General features: G+C 41.3%; 1 protein-coding gene and 1 long non-coding RNA gene across 10 annotated transcripts in view; one reads left to right on the top strand and one right to left on the bottom strand.

Annotated features, from left to right (window-relative positions):
- CHCHD6 (coiled-coil-helix-coiled-coil-helix domain containing 6) overlaps window positions 1-23,682 on the top strand; it is a 115,998-nt gene that overhangs the window by 44,382 nt on the left and 47,934 nt on the right. For all 9 annotated transcript variants that reach the window (XR_008821171.1, XR_008821170.1, XM_056334072.1 and 6 more), the window contains one exon: window positions 17,017-17,087. Coding sequence is in view for 7 of the 9 variants with exons in the window: in XM_056334072.1 (XP_056190047.1) it covers window positions 17,017-17,087 (71 nt within the window). In the remaining 2 variants the exon portion in view is untranslated. The remainder of the gene's footprint in view (window positions 1-17,016; window positions 17,088-23,682) is intronic.
- Window positions 1,537-23,682, bottom strand: part of LOC130147232 (uncharacterized) — a 40,653-nt gene continuing 18,507 nt past the window's right edge. The window contains exons 2-3 of the long non-coding RNA XR_008821172.1: window positions 9,061-9,693; window positions 1,537-7,847 (exon numbers count right to left, since the gene is read on the bottom strand). This is a non-coding gene — a long non-coding RNA (uncharacterized LOC130147232). The remainder of the gene's footprint in view (window positions 7,848-9,060; window positions 9,694-23,682) is intronic.

Below are 23,682 nucleotides of genomic sequence, written 5' to 3'. Positions count from 1 at the left end.
CATTTTCTAATAGCTGTTTCTCTTTTGGGAGTTTGAAACAATTACTTAGTCCGTCTATCTCAGTTATTCCATCTATATGATGGAATAGCTTATAATGGGAGGGCAAAGTGTTGTGAAACAGTAAAGCTATAAAAATGCTAAAAAGGCTTTGCCTTTAGTTTTGCATGAGATGAACTATGGGTGTACCTTATTTCAAATAGATCTTGAGAAACTCAGTTCTCTAGACAACCTTATTAAAATTTTCACAGAAAAGGGCATTTATGAAAAAATAATTTCAATGTTTCAGCTTTTGGGGTTTTCCCTACATCATCTACTAAAACACTGGAAGTAAGATGTGTACAGCAGTGCTGTGTCACACTGAAGATCCATCTAGTTTAATATGCTGGTCCTGGCTGTGACTGAACGTGGATGTCCAGGGATCAGTGTAAGATCAGGGCAAGTGTCTGGGGTGCTTGCCCCAAATGCTTTGATCATCCTAGCTGGTCATCTTTGAAACTTTACCACATCTATTTAATCGTCTTTGAGAGGTGTGAACCAGAACTGTGCACGCAGTGCTCAAGATATGGGTGGACAATGAATATATATGGCAGCTGTATCAGAGTCGCTGTTTTGGTCTCTGTTTCTTTGTAGTGCCTAACACTTGATTTGCACTTCTGACTTGTGTTGAGCAAATGCCACGCACTGCTGCTACTAGCAGCATTCAGCTATTTTGAGTGCAGATTTGAATGCATGAAGTAGCATTGGTTTAATCCCTGTACAGCTATGATTTTGTTGGGAGGTATTCTTCCCACTGCGCCCTTCACTGTCAGTTTGTCAGGGGTTGTGTGTGTGTGTGAAGGGATGGTAGGTTTTTTTCTGCCTGCAGTGCAGTGTATGCTTTTTGGACTTCTTTTTAAACCAATTTTTATTGAACTGAAATTCCTTGCAGATGCTCAGGGTAGTGGTGATGCCCTTAGTCTTCCTCACTTTTAACTCTGGTAGTTCATTGTAGCTGTATGTTTTGGTCTCTTGGATTGCTGGTGTGTTTTTGTTTTGGAGTGCCTGAAGTATTTTGGTAATCAGGAAAATTACAGGGAATAGGTCCTTTGAACTGACTATTTCTTATATGACTGTGTGTAATTGCAGGATTTTGGGGCTAGTAGTACAGATGTTCCATTCCACACCTGTGTTTCCAATGTGACTGTCTAATCTCCAATAAGTAATCCAGTAATGAGACCTGAGAAATTTGTTATAAGCAGTTAAACTTCTAACTCTGACTTGTTAGAGTAATTTTACATCTCATCCATGTAATTTGGAATTACTTCACAAAAAGTGGGTCTTGTCTCAACTGTTTTGAAGGAGGTTTTGTACTGTAGTGTGTGTCTGGGTAGAAATAGTGAGAGTTGGACCTAATAATCTGTAAGGAAAACCTTAGAAACACTCAATTTGAGAAGCTTACGCTGATGTTCTTTCTCGCATTTATGTTGCTGAGAAGCAGGGAGGGAGGGAGATGAGGGGAGTTTGGTATAAATAGTTAACATACCTACTGCTCAGAACTAGGATTTTTATTAAGGATTCAGTGTATGCATTGCCCTGCTTTCTCCAAATGGCAGAAACATCCTTTAAAAAGTATAAGAAAGAAAAGCAGTTTCTTCTGGAACCCTTCAGATGGCAGGAGGTTTCACATAGCATATTAGTTGTATACTTTCTCCCAAGTAAGTATTTGTTTGACTCCTTTTGCTATTTGGCCTCTTGACTGTGTTTAACCTGAAAAAGGTGAAGGGCAGTGTTACAGTATAGCAAAACATGGGCAGCTTTTTGGAGCAGTGTAAAACAGCAAGAAAGGCTGAAGGTATTCTCAGCAGATGAAGTGAAACTCCTTGCTACAGACAATGTCTCTTCCTTGTTCAGGTTTTCCTAAGCTCCAGCTCCCATGTTATCTTTTATTAGGTGGCTGTGGACTACTGTGAACAGTGTATACATAAATATGCAAGGTTTTTCTGCTTGTAGTTTTTCTGAACAGTAAGTAGCACGAGGTATTCATAAGCTGTAGAGTATTTATGCAAGTGGAAAAGGAATGCATTAAATACTTCTTTTTTTCTTAATAAGGTAGACTTTACCTTTATCTCTGCTTAGCTTCAGAAATCTTGTAATTTTTGTGTGGCATTCACCTCGTTCGGTTTGTTTAAATTAATCTCCTTTTGCTCTTGCATTTACCATTTAATTCATGTTTGTAAAGCATTTAGGATGTGTAAAGAATGAGAGGTGAACTTATTTTTGTTTGTTATTCTTATTGGCCTTGATCCTGCTTCTTGGAGCAGTCTCCCACTTTCGGTGCACCAAGGTCACCCCTGCATGTGAGTCCATTGTCATTTCTGTGCTTTTTGGCCAGTTAACTCAGCACAATAAAAATCTCTGTGGAGAAAGTGACAGCCACCTGGAAAAAAAAGCCTTCCAGAACAGTATGCCCATGTTGGGTCTTCATGATCAGTTTTAAGCAGATTCTGCAGGGCTTAACAAATTGATGTTACCTGGTGAATGTGGCAGGGGATTTCTGTTGAAAAGGATGAGGAATCAGTTCCCCGAGTTGGGATCCTGAGCTGTGTCTGTCCATGAGACCCAGAGAGCACTCAGCTACCTTTGAAAAAGCGACCCACGTTAAGGTGTTGTCTTCAACCAAACCCTCTGCCCTCTCAGTGGGATTTAAAGATTTGGTGCCCTTTTCTAAATGAGTTGATATGTCTTGGCAGGTGTCACCAACAGCATTTGCTTTCTCAATAAAATGGCCTGTAACATCCTAGGGCTGTGTGTGAGCTATTGCTGTGTGTGTAAGGGCTGCTTTGTTTGCCGCCAGTCACTGTGTTGCCAGCCACTAGCTTAGTGCTGTAGCTGTTGGGGCACTTCGAGGAAGAACAGCTAGTGTGAAAACTAAGTTCTGGTCTTAAAAAAATGTGTTTCCCTTTCAGACGTATATTTCTTGTCCCTGCCTTCGTAATTGAGCCTTACAATATTCTTTACAATTTCAATTTTTTTCTTACTTAATTTGTTCAGTTCTTATCGCCTGCCTCTGCTGCAAACCTTTCCTCCCACAAACACAGCAGTGCTTTATGTGAACCTACAGCAGCTGTGATCCAAAAAAGCAGTTTGCCTTTCAGGCCAGTGGAGCAATATAGCGAAGCACCCAGTTCATCGAACTGTTGATTTAATCTTCTGAACACAAGAAGAATAATCCTCAGTATAGTTTTCTGAAATAGGCTGATATGATCTGTCCTAATCATCCAGATCACTTCCTCTATCTGAGGCTTTGTGGACGTTGTTTTTTGGGCAGCGGTGGCTCCAGCAGTCTCTCTGGGCACAGCCCTTAATATCTAGAGAACTGAAGATTTTGTCCTGTGTGCGTGTTTCTGAATGGGAACAAAATGAAAAAAAAAAATGAATCTGAAATTGTAATCTGAACTGGTTCTGACCTCCCATCCTCTTCCTCTCTTCAGTTATTCACAGTCATTACATGTCATGCTGGGGTAGGAGCAGGGAGTATGGCATCTCTAATTTCTTCTTTCTGCTGGTATCCATTAGGGCTGTACAGCGTCTGCCTTCCTAATGCTTCTCCCCTGTCTCCCTGTCCGCAGGGAGAGGTTGCTTTGTTGTTGCCATTGGCCAACTTGCAAACTGACTTCCAGTACCCCGTGCTCAATTTGCCCATTTAATGGCTGTTTTGCTGCAAGCTTGTAAAGTTTAGTAGTTAATATACCTCAGTACACCAGCTTTTAGAGATCAGATAAATTGATTGGTAATTTGATGAACTCAAAGATCATCTACGATAGGGTAAATAAAATGTGTTGGGTGTCAGCGCTGCCTTTCTGCCTTCTCTGCAGTGTGTATGTTCTCTCTTCAATATGTGTTGACTGATGTACAGTACATTACATCAAATTACAAGCAGCCTCTATGCAAACAGCAGCTAAGTGTTTGCTTCCTCTTCGGTCTGGACGATTAGTGGAGAGATGCGTTCGCAATCTGTGTGCTGAAGGGTGAACTGTCAGAGCCTTACGGTGATTTTGTTTTCCTGGCATTTAGAGTACCTTTGCAGAGGGAGAGAATGATGCTTATGGGCTGCTTCATCTTGGAGGAATCCATCCTCAGGCTCGACTTGTGAAATAAATGTGGCAATGTGTGGTTTGAACTTAGTGTCTTAACACTGAATTTAGCAGCTGAATTTAGATAACAATCTGGTATCTGGTCTCATCAGTGTATCACTATGAAGACTTGTTAAAGGCAGAACAAAAAGACCTAGAATGTGATCTTGTCTCTTTGTTAGAACTCAACACCAGAGTATTTGTCAAGTCTCGTCCAAAAAGAGCAAAACAAGGGGTGCTTTTGTCTCACCTCTGAGAGCTTTCCCTATTATCTAATATTTCTGATGCCCTCCCTTGCCATTTTTTATTCAATCCAATTTTCCTTTCATCCATTTTTTTATTGCCTAATAGTTTACATTTCTGTTTTCTCCCTCTTCGTACTGCATATGCATGTTTATAGCAGAATGGTAATTATAAGCGTGTGTGTAGAGGTAGCACTGTCACCAGTAAAACCAATGCTGCTTTTCTAATGGAAAGCAGTGCTCACCTGCACATACATACACACACACCTGTGTGCACACACCCCTGATCTGTGTCTCACCTATTTTTACTGTGGTGCAGTTGTACCTTAGCATCAACTACACTATCTTGCTGCAGTAAATGCCAGTGCTGCCTGTTATTTCTGTGTAATTTGCCAACTAGTGTACAATTAATTTTGGGCCCTGTTATTGCAGTATTGGCTATTTTATGAAACTGTAGAGAGTTAGCACAGTGAATTGATTAAATATGTTCCAGACCTTAGGCTGGAGTCTGTATGTCTGCTGGGATTTGGATGATTGAAGCTTGCACTTCTCTTGGGATATTCCAGATTTAGAATTAGTCTTGGAAATTGTTTCAGGTAGACAAAACTTCCCTGTGTGTATGGAATCCACTTGCATAAGAGCCTGACTTTGGGGAATCTGAGATTTCTGTTTCAGCCCGCAGCAGTCTTTCCACATGCGGCAGGAAAAAAGTCATCACTATTGCGACCTAAAAATAAAGCCAAGGCCTGGGTTTATTTTTTTTTAAAAGGCCCTTAAAATTATGGCTCTGCCCTTACAGAATATGCTGTCATCACGTTAATGGAAAATATGGCTGATAATTACTCTGTAAATTGGGCAGACTCTGCAGAACATCTCAAATTTGTGCTGAATTAAGTAGTCCAGATATCAGACTTTAAAAAGGGACTACTCTGTATATTTACAGTGGCTGTATCTTCTGAAGTGAGTGTGTTTAGTAGTTTACTGTGGGTGTGTTAAATACATGTTTCGTGACAGCCTAGGGCCACTTCTCTGAAGGTTTTTCCCCATCTGCCAGTCATTTTAAAGAAACATAAATAAAAGAACTACTCCAATTTCTTGAACATATAATGCACGTTCCTAAGAGACCAGAGTGACTCAGAAGTAGCTTGTAAATAACATGTTTTAATGTTCTTAAATATATGTGCACCATCAGCCTTGCCATGAGGTCTCGAGCCACTGCAAATGGTATTTACTTGACCTGTTGCAGAATCTCCTGTTTCCAGGATGATGAGTGGTCGGGTTTTTGTTACCTTGTTTTGGGATTAACCGGTAGTTTGGGTGTATGTTGTACTGTACCAAGAATGATCCCAATTGCAGTTTACCATTAAACACCTTGACTCTAATGAGGATTACCTGGTTTACCCATTCACAGTTCAGCCCCATTGTAAATAAATACGAAATCACTAAATTTCTGTGGTTTTTTTTTTTTAAAATAAAAATAGTAAACATAGGTTTCATATGCACTACAGGGTATCAAACCCTGACAAATTTGGAGAGGAGAGTTTTGCCCTGGTAGGGTAGGTGGGTATTCACCAGTGGAGTAGCCATGAGGTAAGATGCTGCCCTGTGGGCAGTGACAGTGAGGAAAAGCTACAGAGCCAGAAAATGCTGAGACGCCGTTTAATCTGTGCCAGCCTCCAAGGGGCTGCAGAGGAACGAGAGATGGGAGTTGGAAATGCGGGAGCTGATAATACTCTTAAGCCTCTGATCTGAGAAGACTTGTAATAACTAGGTTATTTTACAAGAAGAGCTAGCTTTTCTTTTCCTTCCAAATTATTGCATTTGAGGTCTTTTCATAAGAAACAAAGGATTAATTCCTTCTCTTTACTTCTCCCTCCTCATTCTTCGGAACGGAAGCCAAATTTTAGCATACATAATTTCAAGCAGCAAGGTTGCTGTGAGCTTGCATGCCTGGGTCAACTGAGGAGTGCCTGGGTTTCCCCACCCCCATAGGATGTCTTATGATGCATTGGACTGTGTACAGAAATCATATAATTTGCTCTGACATGCAGCAAGCCTTGAACTGGCTGGACTGTGGTTCTTGAGACAGAGAAGTTGACTCATATGGGTGTGTAAAAATGCTGTATTGTGTGCCCATCTGGGCATGTATATGAATTTTTTTACCTTCATTTTTCACAATAGGTATGTATACCACAAAATTTCCTTTGGCTGTTTAGGGAATTAAGTGTAGTATATGAGACCTTTCACCTTTAGGTTATTTGTTGAGATACAGCTTCCGTTAGCAGCAGCAAAAAGCCATTACTTCCTGATGGGTAATCACTCATTCGTGTGGCACCGAGATAACTCTTCCTCCAGTTGGAGGTAAGGGTTTGTTGCAGGAAGAACAAAAAAAATGTAATTGTGTCCTAGCTGTCGATTTCTTTGCTAGGCAAAGGGCGTCCCAGTGAGGAACACAGTTTGTCCTTGCTGGCTGGAAATAGGACAGTGCTGTGTTCAAGTCTGTTGTGTGTTCACTTGTTCTGTGGAGAGAGGATTTGGCTCCGGGTCTGCAGTGTTTGTGGTGGTTGATTTTTTTTTTTCTTTTTTTTTTCCCTCTCCTGTTGTTCTCCAATAAATGTATAGTTCTGTCTCTTCTTTGTGTTCCTGTTGTCTGATTTCTGAGCCCAAACACTCCCCAGTTGAAGGTCTAGGATCCTTTGTTTGGCCTTACCCATAGATGTAGGTGAAAAACTGATACTTTTTTCATGAGCCTGAAAAAACCCCTGCTTATAACATTGTGTCCCAAGCATTTTCTTGTCACAAAGTTTTATCAGCTACAGAAAGAAACCCTCAATAATTACGATGCTTATACCAAAATATTTGTTTTGGAGCTTTAAGCCCACTGTTACTTCTTCCTCATTTAGTCCCGGTGTCAAGGTCTGCTGTTGTTTGCACGTAGTGCTCCTTACTGTTAGAGATGGTTTAGAGATTAAAATCTGAGAGTAGATTTTGTTTGCATCTATGGATGTATGGTACACTATACATGTGACATTCTTCCATTTATGTTCCTGAGATGCCTTGGCAGCAAGACTTTATGAGATTTTTCTGGTTTAATGTTAATAAGTAATTATTTGTATTATTCTATAATGGGCTAAAAGTGAGAAGTGCCTTTCCTCTGCCTGGATTCTGTGGTGAAAGTACAATACTAAGCTGATGGTCACCAAAAGCTATTGGAGGCTGTGGGTTACGTCCTGCACCAGGGTTGTGACTGTGAAGCAGTGGTCTCTGCTGGAGTATGGGAATGATGCATTTGTGTGGCTGCCTGTGCTCTCTGTGAGTGTTTGATTTCCGTGTTAATATTTATGGCTTAATAGCCCCCCTGTGAAAGTGCCTCTCTCCACCTGATTGGCATTCCATGGTCCTTCTGGGCTTGTCTTTGGAGACTTCACAATCTCTTTGCCAGCTACAGAGATCTCTTCTACCCCTTGTCCTCTTCTGACGAGGCTAAATAGCTCTGTTAAAAACACACGTGAAAGAGAAGATCACTAAAAGAAGAGAGAATGAGACTCAAATGACAATTTGAATTTGGAAATTGCTTGCAAATATTTTCTGGTTTCTTTCTTATTTCTTTTACCATCCTTTCTCCTTTGTCCTCCTTGCCTTTTTTATCTTAGGATAAACATTGTATTTATTTTCTGTTTACTGTATGGAGAACTTCAATCCATTTTGAACAGCAAAATAAATAAAAAAAGGTACCAGTGTTCTTTTCTCTGGAATAACTGATGTCTTGCAGGGAGAACTGGAGGTTGTGTGATGCTGGTATTGTAAAGGCAGGCCAAAGGAATCTATGTTAATCCATTTTTTTTTTTTCTTGTTATCAGTGTTTCATTTTGTATTTTATTTTCCTTTTTAAGTAATAATCAGTGCATCTTGGTACAAATAACCCAATAACTTTTTTTTGCCAGCTCTAAAATAAACTGTTGCTTTCTAATGTTTGTTGAAGTATTACTAATAAAGGGGAATGACATCAAGTTATCCTTGTAAAACTACTTTTGAGCTGTGGAGCTGGGAACTTTTTCTGGGTATTCATTAACTGAGGTTTCTAGCTTACTGGAAGATAAGTGAACGTTGTCCCCATTTTAAAAGTGAGACTGTAATGCTTAAGGTTAGTATTTTCTATAATAGCTTTTGTTACTTCACTTTTTGGTTGTCCGGGTATGGTATATTTCTTCAGATGTGCTGATTACCCATACTTGAGCTTGAAATTTTGAATAATGAGTTCCGGAGCATCTCCGAACAGAGTGGTGAGCCAGCAGGCACTACTCAAAGTGTGGATTTGTCTGTGTCATTAACCGTGTACAGTGACCTGTAAAGTGCTAGCGGTCTTTTTGGCTGTTAAACCGGCCTCTCCTACAGGATAAGATGGGAAGAGAAGCTGTAAGTGTAGTGAAAGAATCCTGAACTGAAAATACAAATATCTTCAGAAAATGCTCTGGGAGTAATAATAATAAAGAAAAAGTATGGTGGTAAAATAAATTGCTGCTGATATAATTTTTCTTCCTCTCCCAAGTTTGCCTCTAGTATGGCAGTTTTTCTCCCTTCGATAAATAAATGCAAAGATGAGAATCGCTGCCAAAAACTGTCACATTTCTGGAACTTTCAGCCCCTGATTATTCACATTAAGCTTCCCCCCCCAGCAGTACAATATTCTGAATATGTACACCCACCATTCTGTCAGATCTGTGCAGTCTGCGTCTGGTTCATCTTCTGTGTCTTTGATGTGCTCCATAACGTAGGCAAAGAGAGGTCTGATAGTCTCTCTAAAAACCTGACAGTTTGTGTGACAATCTGTCCACGAATCCACAGGCTCCTTGTCAACCAAATGAGCCTTTGAATATCAGAGGTTTTCGGAACAGTGCTTGCAGCATTGCATATGCACTAAGGGGAGAGTACAACAGGCTTCCTTGTAACCTGAGAGATGTCTGCATTTTCCTTAATCATTCCAGGGACATCTCATCATTGCTTGTTGGCTGGTTCTCAGCCCCGCACATGTCGGGGTTATTTAGCATAGTTTGATTTACTGGAAACTGCACATGGAGAATAATTTGCATTTGAGGGTAGAGGAAAAACCCCAGGAGGGGGTGGAACTTTGCAGGTTTTGGTATGCTTCTGTTTTTAGTGGGTTTTGTTTGTTTCTTTTAGCGACTCTTCCTTGCAGTTCCCGTTACCCGTGCAAGTGCATGGATTTGATGCATTTTCTTCAGCGTTCTCCAGTCCTCTTGTGCATCCTGCTGTCTTGGGTCTCTTGTGTTCGGGTTTCTGCTGGGAATCCAGTGAACTGCATTCCTTAGCTACCTGTTCTGGAAAAGGATAGGGTCATGAATATAAATTAAATTTTTAAAACTGGGACAGGAACTGTTAACTGGCCCAGCTGCTGCAGTTTATAAATGGGGCTTAGGGATATTCTGAGCAGAGGAAGACAGGCGTTTCAGCTGCAGCGTGCCCGTCCGAGGTGGTGGGAGTTCTGTTGTAGGCTCTGTCAAATACCAGCTTTGGCATGATGGCATCAAACCTTAGCTGTGATGTTCCTCCCTTCCTGAAATAAGCTCCTGTCATGGGCCTGACAGGGGAATGTACTTAGGATCTTTTTTAATGTATGACAAGTACTTGATCACTGCCAATTTTCTGTGGGTTGGTTTTTTGTGGTTTTTTTTTTTCTTTCTTTTCTTTTTTTTCTTATTTTTTTTTCCCCTTCTGAAGTGCTGGTCAGCCTGGTAGTGAAACTTTTAGCTGCATACCTTGGCAGCCTTGATATGCTGGCAATTTCCTTCTTTCTCTCTTCTCCCTTTCCCTTAGCACTGATTCTCTGCACGCCTGTCATTCTCTCTTGGACAATGCACAGTCAGTCATTAGAGGCAGCATCCTGTGATCTACAGGTTCATCCCGCTTGTGTGATGGATTGGCTGATAGGACCCAGGTATCGCTACAGGACTACTTGTGCAGCTGCCCAGCACGGGCGCATGGATTTAGCAGGCATTGCCGTACCCTTAAGTCATGGGCACTACGTTATCTGTGCACGTCAGCCAGGTGTAGGACTCCTCTGAAGCAGATGCTGAAAATCCTTGATGTTTAATCAATGCTTGGGAAACCTGTTTACCTGCACTTGTCAGGTATAATTGATTGGGGCATTTACTGTGAATTCCTCACTTAAGACTTCTCCCTCCTATACTAAACTTCCAGCTAGGAGGAGAGTGGACCGATACTCCTCCAACAGTTTTAGTGTTCATTTGGGCCTTTCACATTGCTGTTGCTGTCTTTGTCAGAAAGCCTGAGTTGCCTGCTGGCATTTTATGGCCTTTCTTTTTGAAGGTGCTTTTACTTTCCAGAGTTGGTGTTTAAAGAATTACTAATGCTTTATTTGTAGTCTTTTGGAACAGTGTGCTTTAAAGCAACCTCATATAAATGCAGTGTTTAATTCTTTTTAATTCTTTCTGGTTTGTGGGTTTTTTTCTCTCTTCCCCCCCCCCCCCCCCCCCCCCCCCCTTCCTTCTTCCCCTTGTAATCGCCTCTGTAGTAATAGCTTCTTTGTTGCTGCTGTCTTTGTGACTAGAAAATAACATGAGGCTTTTCTGCATGTTTCCAGTGAGGCACTTGCAGCTCTTTGGAGAAGTTCCTAATACCGTCTTCATGTGGAGTACCTGTTCTAGGTGGACTCTTCGGAGGGTACCTTCACAGAGACACTCTGACTCAGGCATGCGATCTTGGTCTGGGTCTGTAAACCTGTTTTCGCCCAGATGGGACCTGGTTCTCAGAAGTCCTGTGGTGTGTAGCTTCATTTAATTTGCTGTGTGTTTTAGGGGCTGTACCTTAACTTTTTTGTGCCTAACATGTTATCCTCAGGTTAAACTCAGCTGTGGTCCTGTTCCCCAGCTCTGCCTCCCACAAGTTTTGTGGAGATCGAGATTTTTTTTTTTTTTTTTTTGGGGGGGGGAGGGGTGGTGAGATTTTCTATTTGAGAAGCTGTCTAGGTATGCTACAGAATTAATATTTTGCTCTCAACTCAGGATAATATTGCAGTCATGAGAAGATCTGTTCAAACAGGAATATAATTCTGCCCATGACTAGTTTAACTTTCCTGTGTTGTTACTGTGGACATTGCTCTTTTTCTGTCTTCTCTGAATCTCAATCCAAAATTTATGATCTCACAGTTTATTGCCGAAGGAAAGAATAGAATGACACAAATTCAATGCTCTCATTTCATTATTGGTCTCAGCGGGAGGAGTGGATGAACCCACACATGAACAGCAAACAACAGAGCTGTGTTTAGAAGTTGGCTTTGGCTGAAAAAAAATCTTTTTTCTGTGTGAGCAAGCTGTTTGTAGCTGCTTGCATCTTTCCTCTATTACCTTTTGAGAAAAAACCCCCATATGAATTCGCATAAAAGCATTTTAACATGTGGCGTCTGTGCTCTCGTGGTATACTTTATAAGCATATTTCTCTTCCTTGTTAATTGGCTTCTATGTGTATGTGCATTTGTACTTGATAAGAAGGAAAAAATGTGAATGATCTCTTTTAGCTAAGTGCTACCTGATACTGACAAACAGGCTGAGCAGGAGCTCAAGAGGAGTGAGTTCAGGAGGTAGAGAAATTGCTTCCTGCAGCGTGTCCTGAAATTCCCAAACTCCCTGTTCTGGACCACAGTTGATAGCAATGATTGATCATGTAGGTTAATTTTTAACAGATCCAAAGGGTTGTCCAGTGAACGGATCAGTTCAGCTCATCTGCCTCTGTACCTGTGGGAGGGGTGCAGGTAGATGGGGTAGTTTTTCAAATACGTTGGGAGCCATTTGCATGAGGCTCCTGAGTGATGAGAATGAAGGACCTGATGTATAGTGCACGTGAGCCAGTGACGCAGTGAGGTGTGGGGAACCTGTGTACCCGTGCTTCCCTTAGGCAGTGCTGTGAGCAAAGGTGGTTCCCAAAGCCTGCAGTAACCGACATTTTTCTGTAGCTTTCTGCTGTTCCTCGTGGCAGCAGTTGTGTCCAGGGCACATGTGTGTTACCAGTTCTCAAGTGCACGCAGGCAGGGGACAGTCGTGCAGCTTTATCAGGATGGTGTGAAGTCTTCTTTCTGGCTTCAGAAGCTGCTGGAAGCTGGATTTTGAACATCTACCAGCAGCCATTTGATACGTGAGAAGTAACTCCTGCTTCCCTTTCTGTTTCCTCTCCCCATTTTGCGGTGTTTCGTACTTGTGGGCCACACCATGTATTCCCCCTGCCACGCAGCATTGCCTCTCGTGCTCCTCTCAGCTCGAGTGGGGCTTGCAGCGGGAGGTTTGCTGGAAGCTGGTAAGTGCAGGCGTCAGGAGAGGGGATCGAAGCAACGTGCCTGTCAGGCGCGAGGCAGATTGTACCATCTAATCCCCCAGCTGTCGTCTGCAGCATTTGTCAAGGCCTCTGCTGGCCTGCTCTGTTTCATCAGAGGTATCACTAGCATTCATCTAGGCTGGCAGCATTTCAACAGCTGTTAATCCTCTTTGTATCTTTAAACACTGTGACCACTGACAAGCTTTTATACTCTGAGGTGTCAAAATATCTCAAGATAGCTGTGGTGATGGTGGTTGGGGTTTTGTTTTTAATCCAGACACCTTCTGATCTATTGACCCAGACTGAACCTGATGGAGAAACGCGTGTCCCAGTGTCAGGTTTTTGCTGCTGCTGCTTGATGTTCACAAAGAATTTTGCCTAAAACCTAATTAATTTCCAGTTCCTCATGCTCACGTTGCTTGGTTTTCTGTTTTACGTGTTACTGCAAGTAGTGCATGTTTCACTGAAGTTGTAAGGAATGTGGTTTAATGTCAATGTGAGAATGAGCTGGCAGGGTTTTCTCTTTATGCTTCAATTACTCTCCCTCCTGAAATAACCCTGAGAACTCAGTTTTCTGCTATATTGTTTCTTTCTTTGCGGTATGTTGTGGAAAGGGCCTGGGCAGCGTAGCGAGGTGTAGTAGTGAATGTTGGAGTTTCTCTGCTCGTTTACAGCCAAGGAGGAGTGGAAAATTAAAATTACTCCAAATTTAGCTCTGAGTTTTAAAATCTATTCCCTTCGGAAGCAGAATTTTTAGCGCAAGGGTGTTTTGGGAAGAGTGGAGAGCAAGGGTATAGCAGCAAATCTGTAGTAGAAAAGCAGCAGGGTAAAGGAAAGTGGTTCTGTTGGTCTTTAGGCTTTAGTTATGTATTTTTATAACTTCTCAGTGTTTTTATTATTTGCTACGTACCATCATTTAATAGCAGGGGAAAAATCTTTCAAACTAACATTTCTTTGTTTAGTTTGTTTGTCCTCTCTTGAGAGCTCTCACCCCATATGACAAAGCTCTGATGTTCTGAAGTTGGCTCCCCTAAGGCTCAGCTTTATTGAGAGAAGTGAAACATTTTAGGTGGTTCATTCATTCTTTCTGTGTCTCTTGTTATTTGAGCCCTTATGGTGTCCTTTGGTCATGTTTTTAAACTTATTTCTGCAACTAAGACTGCCAGGAGCTTTATTTAATAATAGTTGAGGTCTCATGTTCAACTTTTTCTTTGTGAGCTGCCATTTTATCTCAAGCATCAAATATTGTGAGAGTAAATTAAAAGCAGCATTGATGTCTTGTAATTTTGTGTCAAATGTTCTCTCTTCTGCTGTGCAACCGAATATTGTTTTATGAAGCTAAAGAACTTCACTGAGACTATGGGCAGCTCAGACTGTTTCAAGTGCAAATACCAAACCCTGATCCTGCTGAATAGCCCTGGTGTGTGGGCAGCTCTGCTGAAGTCACAGGAAGTGCATAGGCGGTTCCTGGTTTGGTTCCTTGTTTGCAACCTTATTATACAGTCCTAGATTTTTATAAGCCATTGGAACATTATTCCCTGCTGTGGTGTGGTGGGTAAAATACTGAAAATGAAGCACACCTTGCATCTGAAGTCATATAGATAAGGATACTTGGAAAATTATTTTCAGTAAGTAGGAGCCCTGGATCGCAGAACCTGCCATGTGCCCACGCTGAAAGGTCCATCTGTTGCCCATGTAGCCCATTTGCTGCTCACTTAGTGCTTAGGACAAAAGTGAACGAGACTTTCCCAGGGTAGGAAAGGGCCGAAAGGCCAAGGAAAACCTGTTTAACAAGTCTGCTTGTTGAACGAACTTGGGTTTAAATGGTAAAACTCTGTTTTTCTTACCTTGGGGAAGCATTTGAAGATAGTGACGCATAGCATTGGAAATACTGCTTCATTAGTTTGTAAGATTTTTGAGGGGGAGGCAGGAAGAAGGTGGCAGAGAGGTCTCCTCTAAAGGCAAGAGGCCCAGCTGAATCATATGCAAAGATGTTTCCTTTTCATTTTTAAAACTCAGCAGCTTTCATCTTCAGGCTGAAGGTCTTCTGTGCCCCTCCTTGAGCTTCCCATTGTGCCATGTGCCTTGTGGTTTCTTTGAGGCCAGGTCTCTCCTCCTTTCCCTCACTGAGATTCTTGCCTCTCCGTTCAGGTTCTCACTTGCCTGCTTTTATCAGCTTTATGATCCAGAGCTATTTCATACCGGTTTCTTTCCCAGCTATTTTTGTCCGTGTTTGTAGTTGATGTTGTTGAAGATGAAGCAGACCATAGTTCTGTGTGGTTGAACTCTCTCTAATAAACTAGGCAAGGTTGCGCCGCAACCACTTTAATTGACAGTGCAACCAGCAAATGAATCTGTTGGCTATTTTCCCTTTCTTTAGGTGGGTTAAATGCCAACCTCATGCTGGGTCTCACGTACAACATATTTGTTCCTGTTTTCTTCTCTTGCTGCTGTTTCTGCAGAGTGCTGTAGGCTAATAGTATCTGACGGAGCTACTTCCTATTGCCTTGAAAAATGTTTAATTTTACTACGTTGCTTTCTCTCTTTCCCAGTTTCTCTCATTTTGATCTCTCAAAGCCAGTCCCTTTGAGAAATCAGACAGTATGAAATATGAAAATTGCTTGGGCAGTAATTGGAGAAACGGTGAGACTTATGAAGCCCATGGAGATAACACTTACGTCTACTTATTCACATTATTTAATTTTTAATGGCAAATGTAATTAATGAAGCACAGGTCTTGTGGTTACATGTGTGAATAAGTAACAGCAGGTAGTTGAAAGTCATGAGATCTGTTTACAGGACAGAGAAAAAGGCTCCCTTAAGAGCTAAACTTTTCATTATAGGAAAGAGAGGAATGGGTTTAATAGCATAGAAGTTTGACTGTTATGTAACAAGTAAGTAAATGAAAACATTAATGAGAATTTGCTGGCAAAATGCATTTTGAAGTGGTTACTCCTCCAAGATTTCTCAGTTTAAGTCTGTCTCCTAGGTCAAAGTTTGCAATAGCAAAGTCTGTTCTGTGGTTTTTTTGGTATGTGACATAAATTCAGGCACCAGAGATAAAACGCTTAAATATAGCACCTTGAAGCCTAGGCTCTGAAAACCTGTATAAACCTTCCAATTAGCTAAGCTTCACACAGCTTCAGTGATACAGGCAGCTGTTATCCCTCGCCTGCAGATGGAAAATGGTGACTTGCCCAAGATTGCACAAGTGGCAGAACCACTAACAGAACCTGAGTTATATCTGTCCTTTTCTTTTTCTAACCACTGAACAATATGTGTTGTCTCATCATGCGCAGGACCACAGCTGCATTTATGGGAAAATAAAAGAAGAAGGGCAAGAATAGTATTCTATAAAAAATGACCAGATCTGGGGAGAGACAAGATAGCAGCTAGAACCGGCCCTCAATGAATAGCTGTTTTCACTTTCGATACCATTTTGTCACTTATGTGATTGATTAGTGCATATTTTCTGCATGTGCCTTTTCAGACTAAGGGCCTTGCAGATGAGCTTGGAGTGAGGCAATTGCAGGGTAAAGTCCAGAGGCTTTGCCTAAAGCGGCTTTATCAGCAGTTTAGCAACACAAGACCTTGCAGCGCAGTCGCCGGGGGTGTGCACCCGTTCCCTTCTGCTGTTCGTGCTTGGGAGGCTTGTAAGTGCAGCCGAGAGGAGGAATTCGTCCTCTGTGTTCAGCAGCTGAGCAGTTGTGAGCTAAAACTCTTTCTGTGCAAGCACAGGAGAGTCTAGTACAAACCTCTTAAGCCCTGCAGCAAGACACTCAAGTCTGTTTGGCAGTGCCTTAACTGATACCTGATATGCCTCCCGACGTTGTTAAAAGGGAAACAGGCTGCATAATTTTCTTTTAAAGAATAAGTAACATAAGTAGAAGCACTGAAATGTAAAATGGATTTTCCAGTGCTAGCAGCCAATTTTGATACTTGCGTGTCAGTAACTTACAAGATCCTTCACAGCAATTAATGAAAAAAGAGAACAAAACACAACCAAATTCAAAATAACTCAGTGCTGGAAACACCTTACTTTCGTGGTTACATGGAGTAATTAAAGCTGATGGTTGTTAGCGACCTTTACCCCTCTTTCCCTTCACAAAGGCGAAGCATGGAACGGAGGACATGTTGTGGCCTTGATGCATTTTGCTGAAAGTAAAATGAAATTTTAAGCATTTTTTATGTTCTTTGAACTGAATATACTGTTTGTTGTTGGAAAGCATTATTAATTATAAAAGCTAACTTTATCATGGGATAAGATCTGAGATGCCTTTAAGTTTTAGAGCTGAGCATTATATTCTTTGTTTCAGAATGCAGAGATCTACAAGCTGACATCCGAGCAGTACCAGGAGGCAGCCACCAAGGCAGAGGAGTGGATAAAGTGAGGAGCCATTTTTGTTGTTTGGTTGGTTGGTTTTGTTTGGTTTTTTTTTTTCAGCAGTTCCAGTTGCATTTCATAACACTGTGTGTAGCCTCTGGATATTCCTGTAAACAGAGTGCGAAGTTACCTCCTGTCAGGTATTTAGAAGGCTGAGAAGCTGCAAGCCAGCATCCTCTCTTTCTTTGCTAAGCTTGACAGAATTGAGTCTAAAGTTGTTAGATCTTGCAAGGGAGAATGAGGGAAAAGACATGGACTTAGAAAATTCAAATTAAATCAGAATATTTACTAGGGTTTTCAAAATGGCAATGGAACAAGTTTAATCTGTTCACACTTTGACCCAAGGTATTTAACTTACACATCACAGCATTGGGTTAGTGCATGGGAGCAGAAAGAATGGCACCACTTCTGAAGTTTTCATTGTCCAGGGAAGAAAAAGGTAAACAGTCTAAATCTTAGCCCTGTAAATTTCATTCAAAATAGAGTTGTAATTATCATGAATGTTTTCTTAGAATGGGTGCACTGATTTTTCTGGCCTTTTTTATTGGCCTTGGCACAATTAGCAGACCTTTAATGTTGTCTTTTTATTGTGAGCATATTTAGTGTCTAAATTCCGTTTGTGTTTGCTGGTAGCATTATATAGCTTATTGTTCCACATGCACTAACAGCTGCCCAGGAAAAAATATTTTCTATAATTCTTTAATATTAATGAGTCTAAAGCAATTACACTGTTAAGAGCAGCACTCGGATCTCAGTTGGGTAAACAGTTGGCCAACATGCAGTAAACTAGAGTAGCAACATATGTAGTCCAGTTGGGTCCGGTCCAGACTGTATGATACTTAATTGCATAAATAGATAATATAGTAGTGATGAATATGTTAGTGGGGTGTGCAGTATATTGTGCTGTCTTTATTTAAAATTATGTTTGGCTGCCAAAGCATCACATAACCTGTTGTAGTTTCACATTTTTGTTTGGACAGTCAAGCAATAAGTTGCTAAAGAAGCCAAAACAAGGCAGCTAACACATTGTGTGCATTTTCATGCTGTTTTCCATAGTAGAATTCTAAATTCTGTTTTTAAATAAAATTTTAAAAATTCATAGGACATAAAGTTTTGACAGTCTTTGATCAATCTTTTCTTGGATTTGCTTCTGCAGATGTACGATCAGTTGTTGGGAACACATGTAGCAATGATTTATCCTTGCGACTTTGTAAAGGAAGAGATTGTGACCTTGGATTATGTTCTTTACTTGCTATTGCAGACTGTAGCTAACCTGTTTTTTATAGTAGTCTTAAGTTTGGTTCCTGAGGTTTCAGTTTCATTTGGTCTCTTCTGGTTCTTGTGGAGATAAAGACTGGTAACGTAGGAAATTCAGGAATGCAACCATTTCTCATAAAGGTTAGTGGCTGAGACCAACACAAATGCTAATGACGTCTTTCTTTCAAGCTTCGGAAAATGTGTTTATGGTTTCTTAGGGAACTCCTATTCTTTGAGCCTTTGTCATCTGCCAGTCCCTGGCTTCTGGCTTTATTGTACAATGCTCTTCTATTTGATGGCAATATGAACTTGAGCCATTACAAAGGGACAGATTCCTTGGGCTGTATTCCTTGCAGCTGAAAGACACCTGCCCTGGTGTGAATTTTGTATGAAAAGGTAATGTGGCTGGGAGGTGTCTTGTGAAAGGATAAGCTGTGTGGCACTAGTGAAACTGAGGGATAAGGTGAACATCATGCTCTATATTTTTTTGTAGTAGAAATTGCCAGCAATAGCCAGGATTGCACTGAGTTGTGTGTTGGAGTGCGTGATCTGGGATTGATAATGCCCTTTGATAATTGTACATGCGGGAAGAGTCATTGCTTTACCTCATCAGCCTGCAGTGTATGCGTCTCTTACACAGTGTGTAGTGATCTATCTTGGGATTGTTGCCTTGGGGTGCAACACGCTGTGCAAATGCTCTTAAAAGGAGTCCACATGCCTCACATGTGGGTCACGATAAGGCTGGGACGGGGTCGGGGAAACTTCCTTTGTACATTGGCGTTCATGCTTAATTAGTAGGACTTGAAGTCTGCATGTTGTGAGGTCCTCTTGTTAGTCATTGTGCATTCTAGTCTTTCATTCTTTGCTTACAGCCTGTTTATGGTAATAAATTACAAGATCCTGTGACTTTAGTGGAAAGAATAGTTTGCTCATTCTGTTTTGTGCTTTCATATTAGAGATATAAGCACAGGAAGTGCTAAGATAGGTAAGACTGATTTATGCAGATCTAGTAGCTTGGTTGGCAGGAATAAACTGACACTCCAGCAAAATTACATGAACTGGAATATAGCCAAAGTATGAATGAAGCACAGGTCTGCTTGTTTCCAGTGTGTGCTGGTTTTGGCTGGGATAATTTTTTTGGCTGAGTTAATTTTCTTCATAGTAGCTGGTATGGGGCTATGCTTGGGATTTGTGCTGAAAACAGTGTTGATAACAGGGATGTTTTAGTTATTGCTAACCTGTGCTTACACAGAGCCAAGGGCTTCTCTGCTTCTCACTCCATCCCGGCAGCGAGGGGGCTGGGGGGACACAGCTGGGACAGCTGACCTCCACTGACCATAAGGGGTATCCTGTACCATATAGCATCATGCCCAGCATATAGAGCTCAGGGAAGAAGGCGGCAGGCAGTGAGGACATTCAGAGTGATGGCATTTGTCTTCACAAGTAACTGTTATGCGTGCTGGAGCCCGGCTTTCCTGGAGATGGCTCAACACCTGCCTGCCGATGGGAACTGGTGAATTAATTCCTTGTTTTGCTTTGCTTGCGTGCGCGGCTTTTGCTTTACCTATTAAACTGTCTTTACCTCAACCCACGAGTTTTCTCACTTTTACTCCTCTGGTTCTTTGCCCCATACTGCTGTGGGAGAGTGAGCAAGCGGCTGCGTGGGACTTAGTGGCCGGCTGGGGTTAAACCACAACACAGTACCGGACTATGACAGCTCCTGTAACGAAAGGAAACCAGAAATGACACTTCCTCAGTCTGCAGAGGAGACTACATCTCCTTCCCATAGTGTCTCTTCCCTAGCTTATATTATCTGTTTCACTTTGAAGTCTTTGACCCGCCCTGGCACTTGTGCCTTGTGACCAACGTACCCTGTATTTGTTGTTTTCTGCCACTGTATATCAGTACAGCTGATGGAGGAAGAGGGGAACAGGGCTGAGGCTGTTTCCGCAGTGCGTACCCTGGTTTTTGCAGTCCACACGGAGGCAGTGATAAGAAGTATCTGAAAGAAAAACCTAGTGTTTCCTTGGCATTTATTGACTTTTGTAATTCCATTATCAACACCTACAGCCCTGCATAAGTGGTGAAGAGTTCCACAGGCTATTTCCTCTCCTTAGTGATAATCAAGCGTTGCAGAATTTAGGAATATTGTACAATCTTTCCACCAGTGACCCTTCACAGCAGATCTGCGAGTTAGGAAAGTAAACTTTCCTATCTCCCTTTGTATAGAAACAGCAGTGAAGTACTTAGAGCTGAACTTTATATTAAATCACCGACATAGTCATTAGCTTTTGGTTTCTACTTCAAGGTAGGATGCTAAGCTTAGTGCCTGCATGGCCTGACTTGTGCGGTGATCTTTGTTCCTCATCTCTTCACCTGTACCTAGCCTGTTTCTGTCTCCTTGTTCCTCCTACCACGGTGTCTCCTTCTTCTTTGTTCTGGGCTCTGTCCAACCTGCTTCTTTCTCCCAGGAAGAAGATCCTAGCAACAAGAAACCACGGAGCACAGCTTTCAGCACCTTAAGCAACTTGCCCTTGTTGCTTACATGCTGTGGTGAATTGGACAGTTGCCACGGACATATTGTCTCAATGATGTTGTTATAATTGGTGCATTATGATTTTTCTCTTTTGTTAACCAACAGAATTAAAGTCTGGGGACTTGGAACTTTTTCCCTCTTCCTTCCCTGTTTAGTGAACTGTGCACATCAGTAGCCACCCACAAAGGAAACAGCGTGTAAATAAAAAGCTAGTGCTCCCCGCCCTTCACTTCGTTCCATGTCCTTTTCTCAGTGTTCATAGAGCCATGACTCAGACTGGGTTTAGAGAAGACAACTTGCTAATCCCCTCCCTGCTACAGAGAATAAAATGGCATTTCATTCCAAGCTCGATTAATGCGCTCGCTCCGGGGATAAAGCAGCACTCCCAAAAGGCAGTAGCCAGATTTTTTTTCTGTTGCGTTGTCTTTGTCTTCTTTTGAGTGTTACATTTAGATTAGCTTCTGAGGATTAAATGTTATTACAGTCCCTGAATCTGTTAAGGGGAAGGAAAAAACCATCAGTAAAGAGGTTATAGCTTAGTGCAGGCACTCTAGATTTAGCCTCAAAATGGTATTTTTTTAAAAAATTTGATTTATTTTCTTTTGTGACAGTTGTCTTATCACGTTTTTATTTTATTTTTGTAGTTGTTGTATTTGGATGCAAGAATTGGCATGAATGGGGGTGTGACTCTCTGAAAGGTAAAGCTGCAGGAGTAGGGTGAGGGGATTAGGAAGCTGTTAAAAGATAAAATTGTTCTGAAGCTGAGTTTCCCTCTGAGATCTCCTTATAGTTTGCAGACCTGTTTCTGAAGCTGCTTACCGATGGCTGTGCTGCTTTGCATGTTGTGCTGAGAGGACTGCGTATGCTCTGCGCTGTTCTCAAGGAGTGCATAAAGAATGTCAGTATCTTATCCTGATAGAGATCAGCCTTGAATCCAAGGCAGCTTTCCAACAGAGAAACTGCCGAAGAGATTTACTCCATATGGAACTTAGTATCTAAGAGTTCCATTTAATGGTCCTAAGATCTTTAAACTTAATGGACATGCGTATTTAAGGTGATTATGTTAGAGAAACTGGCAAGTAGTAAGTATCCTCCTGGGCTGAACATGGAGTAGAGAACCACACTGACTCAGTGGGGATAGGGGGGAAAGTTCATAGATGGACTGTCTGCTGGGAACAGGGAATTTATAGCTTGCTTTCAGTGCTCATGGAAATGAAAGCTTTATTGAATTGCACAAGATTTTATGAGGCTGATGGCCCCACAATTAAATGGCAAGACTAACTGGTACCTGGAGGAACCACCTTTTCTTTTTTCCTTCTTTTTTTTTTTCCTTGTTTTTGTAGATCTGGAAAGCTTATAAAAGTTATGTGGTGATACTTGAGTTTATTAATCTTGAAATCTACTATGAGGCCTCGGGTATTTCAACAGAGGGTTGTGCCCAGAAATCGAGCTCTGAAGTAGTAATTACGTGGGCAGTCATGAAGCCCAAGGAGAAGAAGGGTAAAGGCATCATAGTTTTCAAAGAAAATTGCTCTGGGATTTCTCCTATAATTCGATTAGATAAATGATTAATTCAGTCTTTAAATTAAGAGCCTCTGCAATAGCGATTTAAGAGTTAAGAGGAATAAAAGACTGATTACGGCTGGGAGCTTATCCCCAGCCTTATCTCAGTACAGTGCTTTTGTGCCCTGCAATGGTGGTTCTTCACAAAAAATGGTTTGGCTCCATCCGAGTCTTGTTCTTCCCCCAGTGCTTGGTTTGTGTTTGTTGTTCCTCCTTCCATCTGCACTGAGTGTGTTTCATGTAATCTTTATTTAAAAGAGGTGAGTTATTAGTCAAAGCTTTGCTGTTTCTCACATTTACAAAGTTACTCTTAATAGTAAATTGGATTATTGCTCTAAGAGACTATAAGCCATGAGTTTCCCCAAAGTTACTTCTAAAGAGGGTAAAAGAGTAGACAGGTGAATTTTGACTTTGTGACGTTTTACATGATGTGAATTTTACTGAAAGAAATACTTCCCGATCATTTTCAGTTCTGTTTCAAAAAGTTCCTCACTCATTTACGTTAGCATGTAAACATCTTATTTATGAATTTTGGAGGGCCTGTTAAGTAACTGTATCAGTGCACTGACTTCCAAGCAAAGTATGTTCCCCTAGTGCTTTAGGAATATGGTATGTGGAAATAAAGTCGAATGTGTGTAACGGATTTGTGTAAATGTTCCAGTTGAGCCAGGTTATTCTTTTTTGAACTAAATTTTAAATCTTGAAAATTTATTAGATTGTATACTTTATGCAAGCTGTGCCATCTTCTTTCTGAAGTTCAGTTCTTGGGGGTTACTAAAATGCTGGTCCTAAACAGAACTTTCTTTTTGCCTAGTTAGTAAAATTATGTTCTAATCTAGTGTTCACAGTATCGTCTTCCCTCTCATGCATGATGAGGGATGACAAATAAATCAGTCCAATGAACTGAGGTCGCAGTTCTGTTAGTGCTGAAAAACAGGTGTAAAATATTAATATATCTTTTCAAAATTGCAAGAGCGTTTCTTCAAAGGTATATTGGTAGAACTTGGGAATTTATAAAATAAGGCCTGAATAGTGAAGACTGGAGTAGCAAAGGAAGAAGTACCAAAGACTCCATGTAGTTTGTTTGGGATGTTTCTATTGCTATCGATTTTTACATGGAAAGCACTTGTATTCTGTAGTACTGTTGCCATTATAAAACCTTTAGATCAGGGTTTGTTGGCAGGCCAAATCCAGATTGTTTTCAAAAGCATGGATATTTTGTGCAGCTGTTAAAACAAACCT

Source organism: Falco biarmicus, chromosome 4, assembly GCF_023638135.1.
Source record: "Falco biarmicus isolate bFalBia1 chromosome 4, bFalBia1.pri, whole genome shotgun sequence".
Lineage (NCBI taxonomy): Eukaryota > Metazoa > Chordata > Aves > Falconiformes > Falconidae > Falco > Falco biarmicus.
This window is presented reverse-complemented; position numbering and strand designations above follow the sequence as displayed.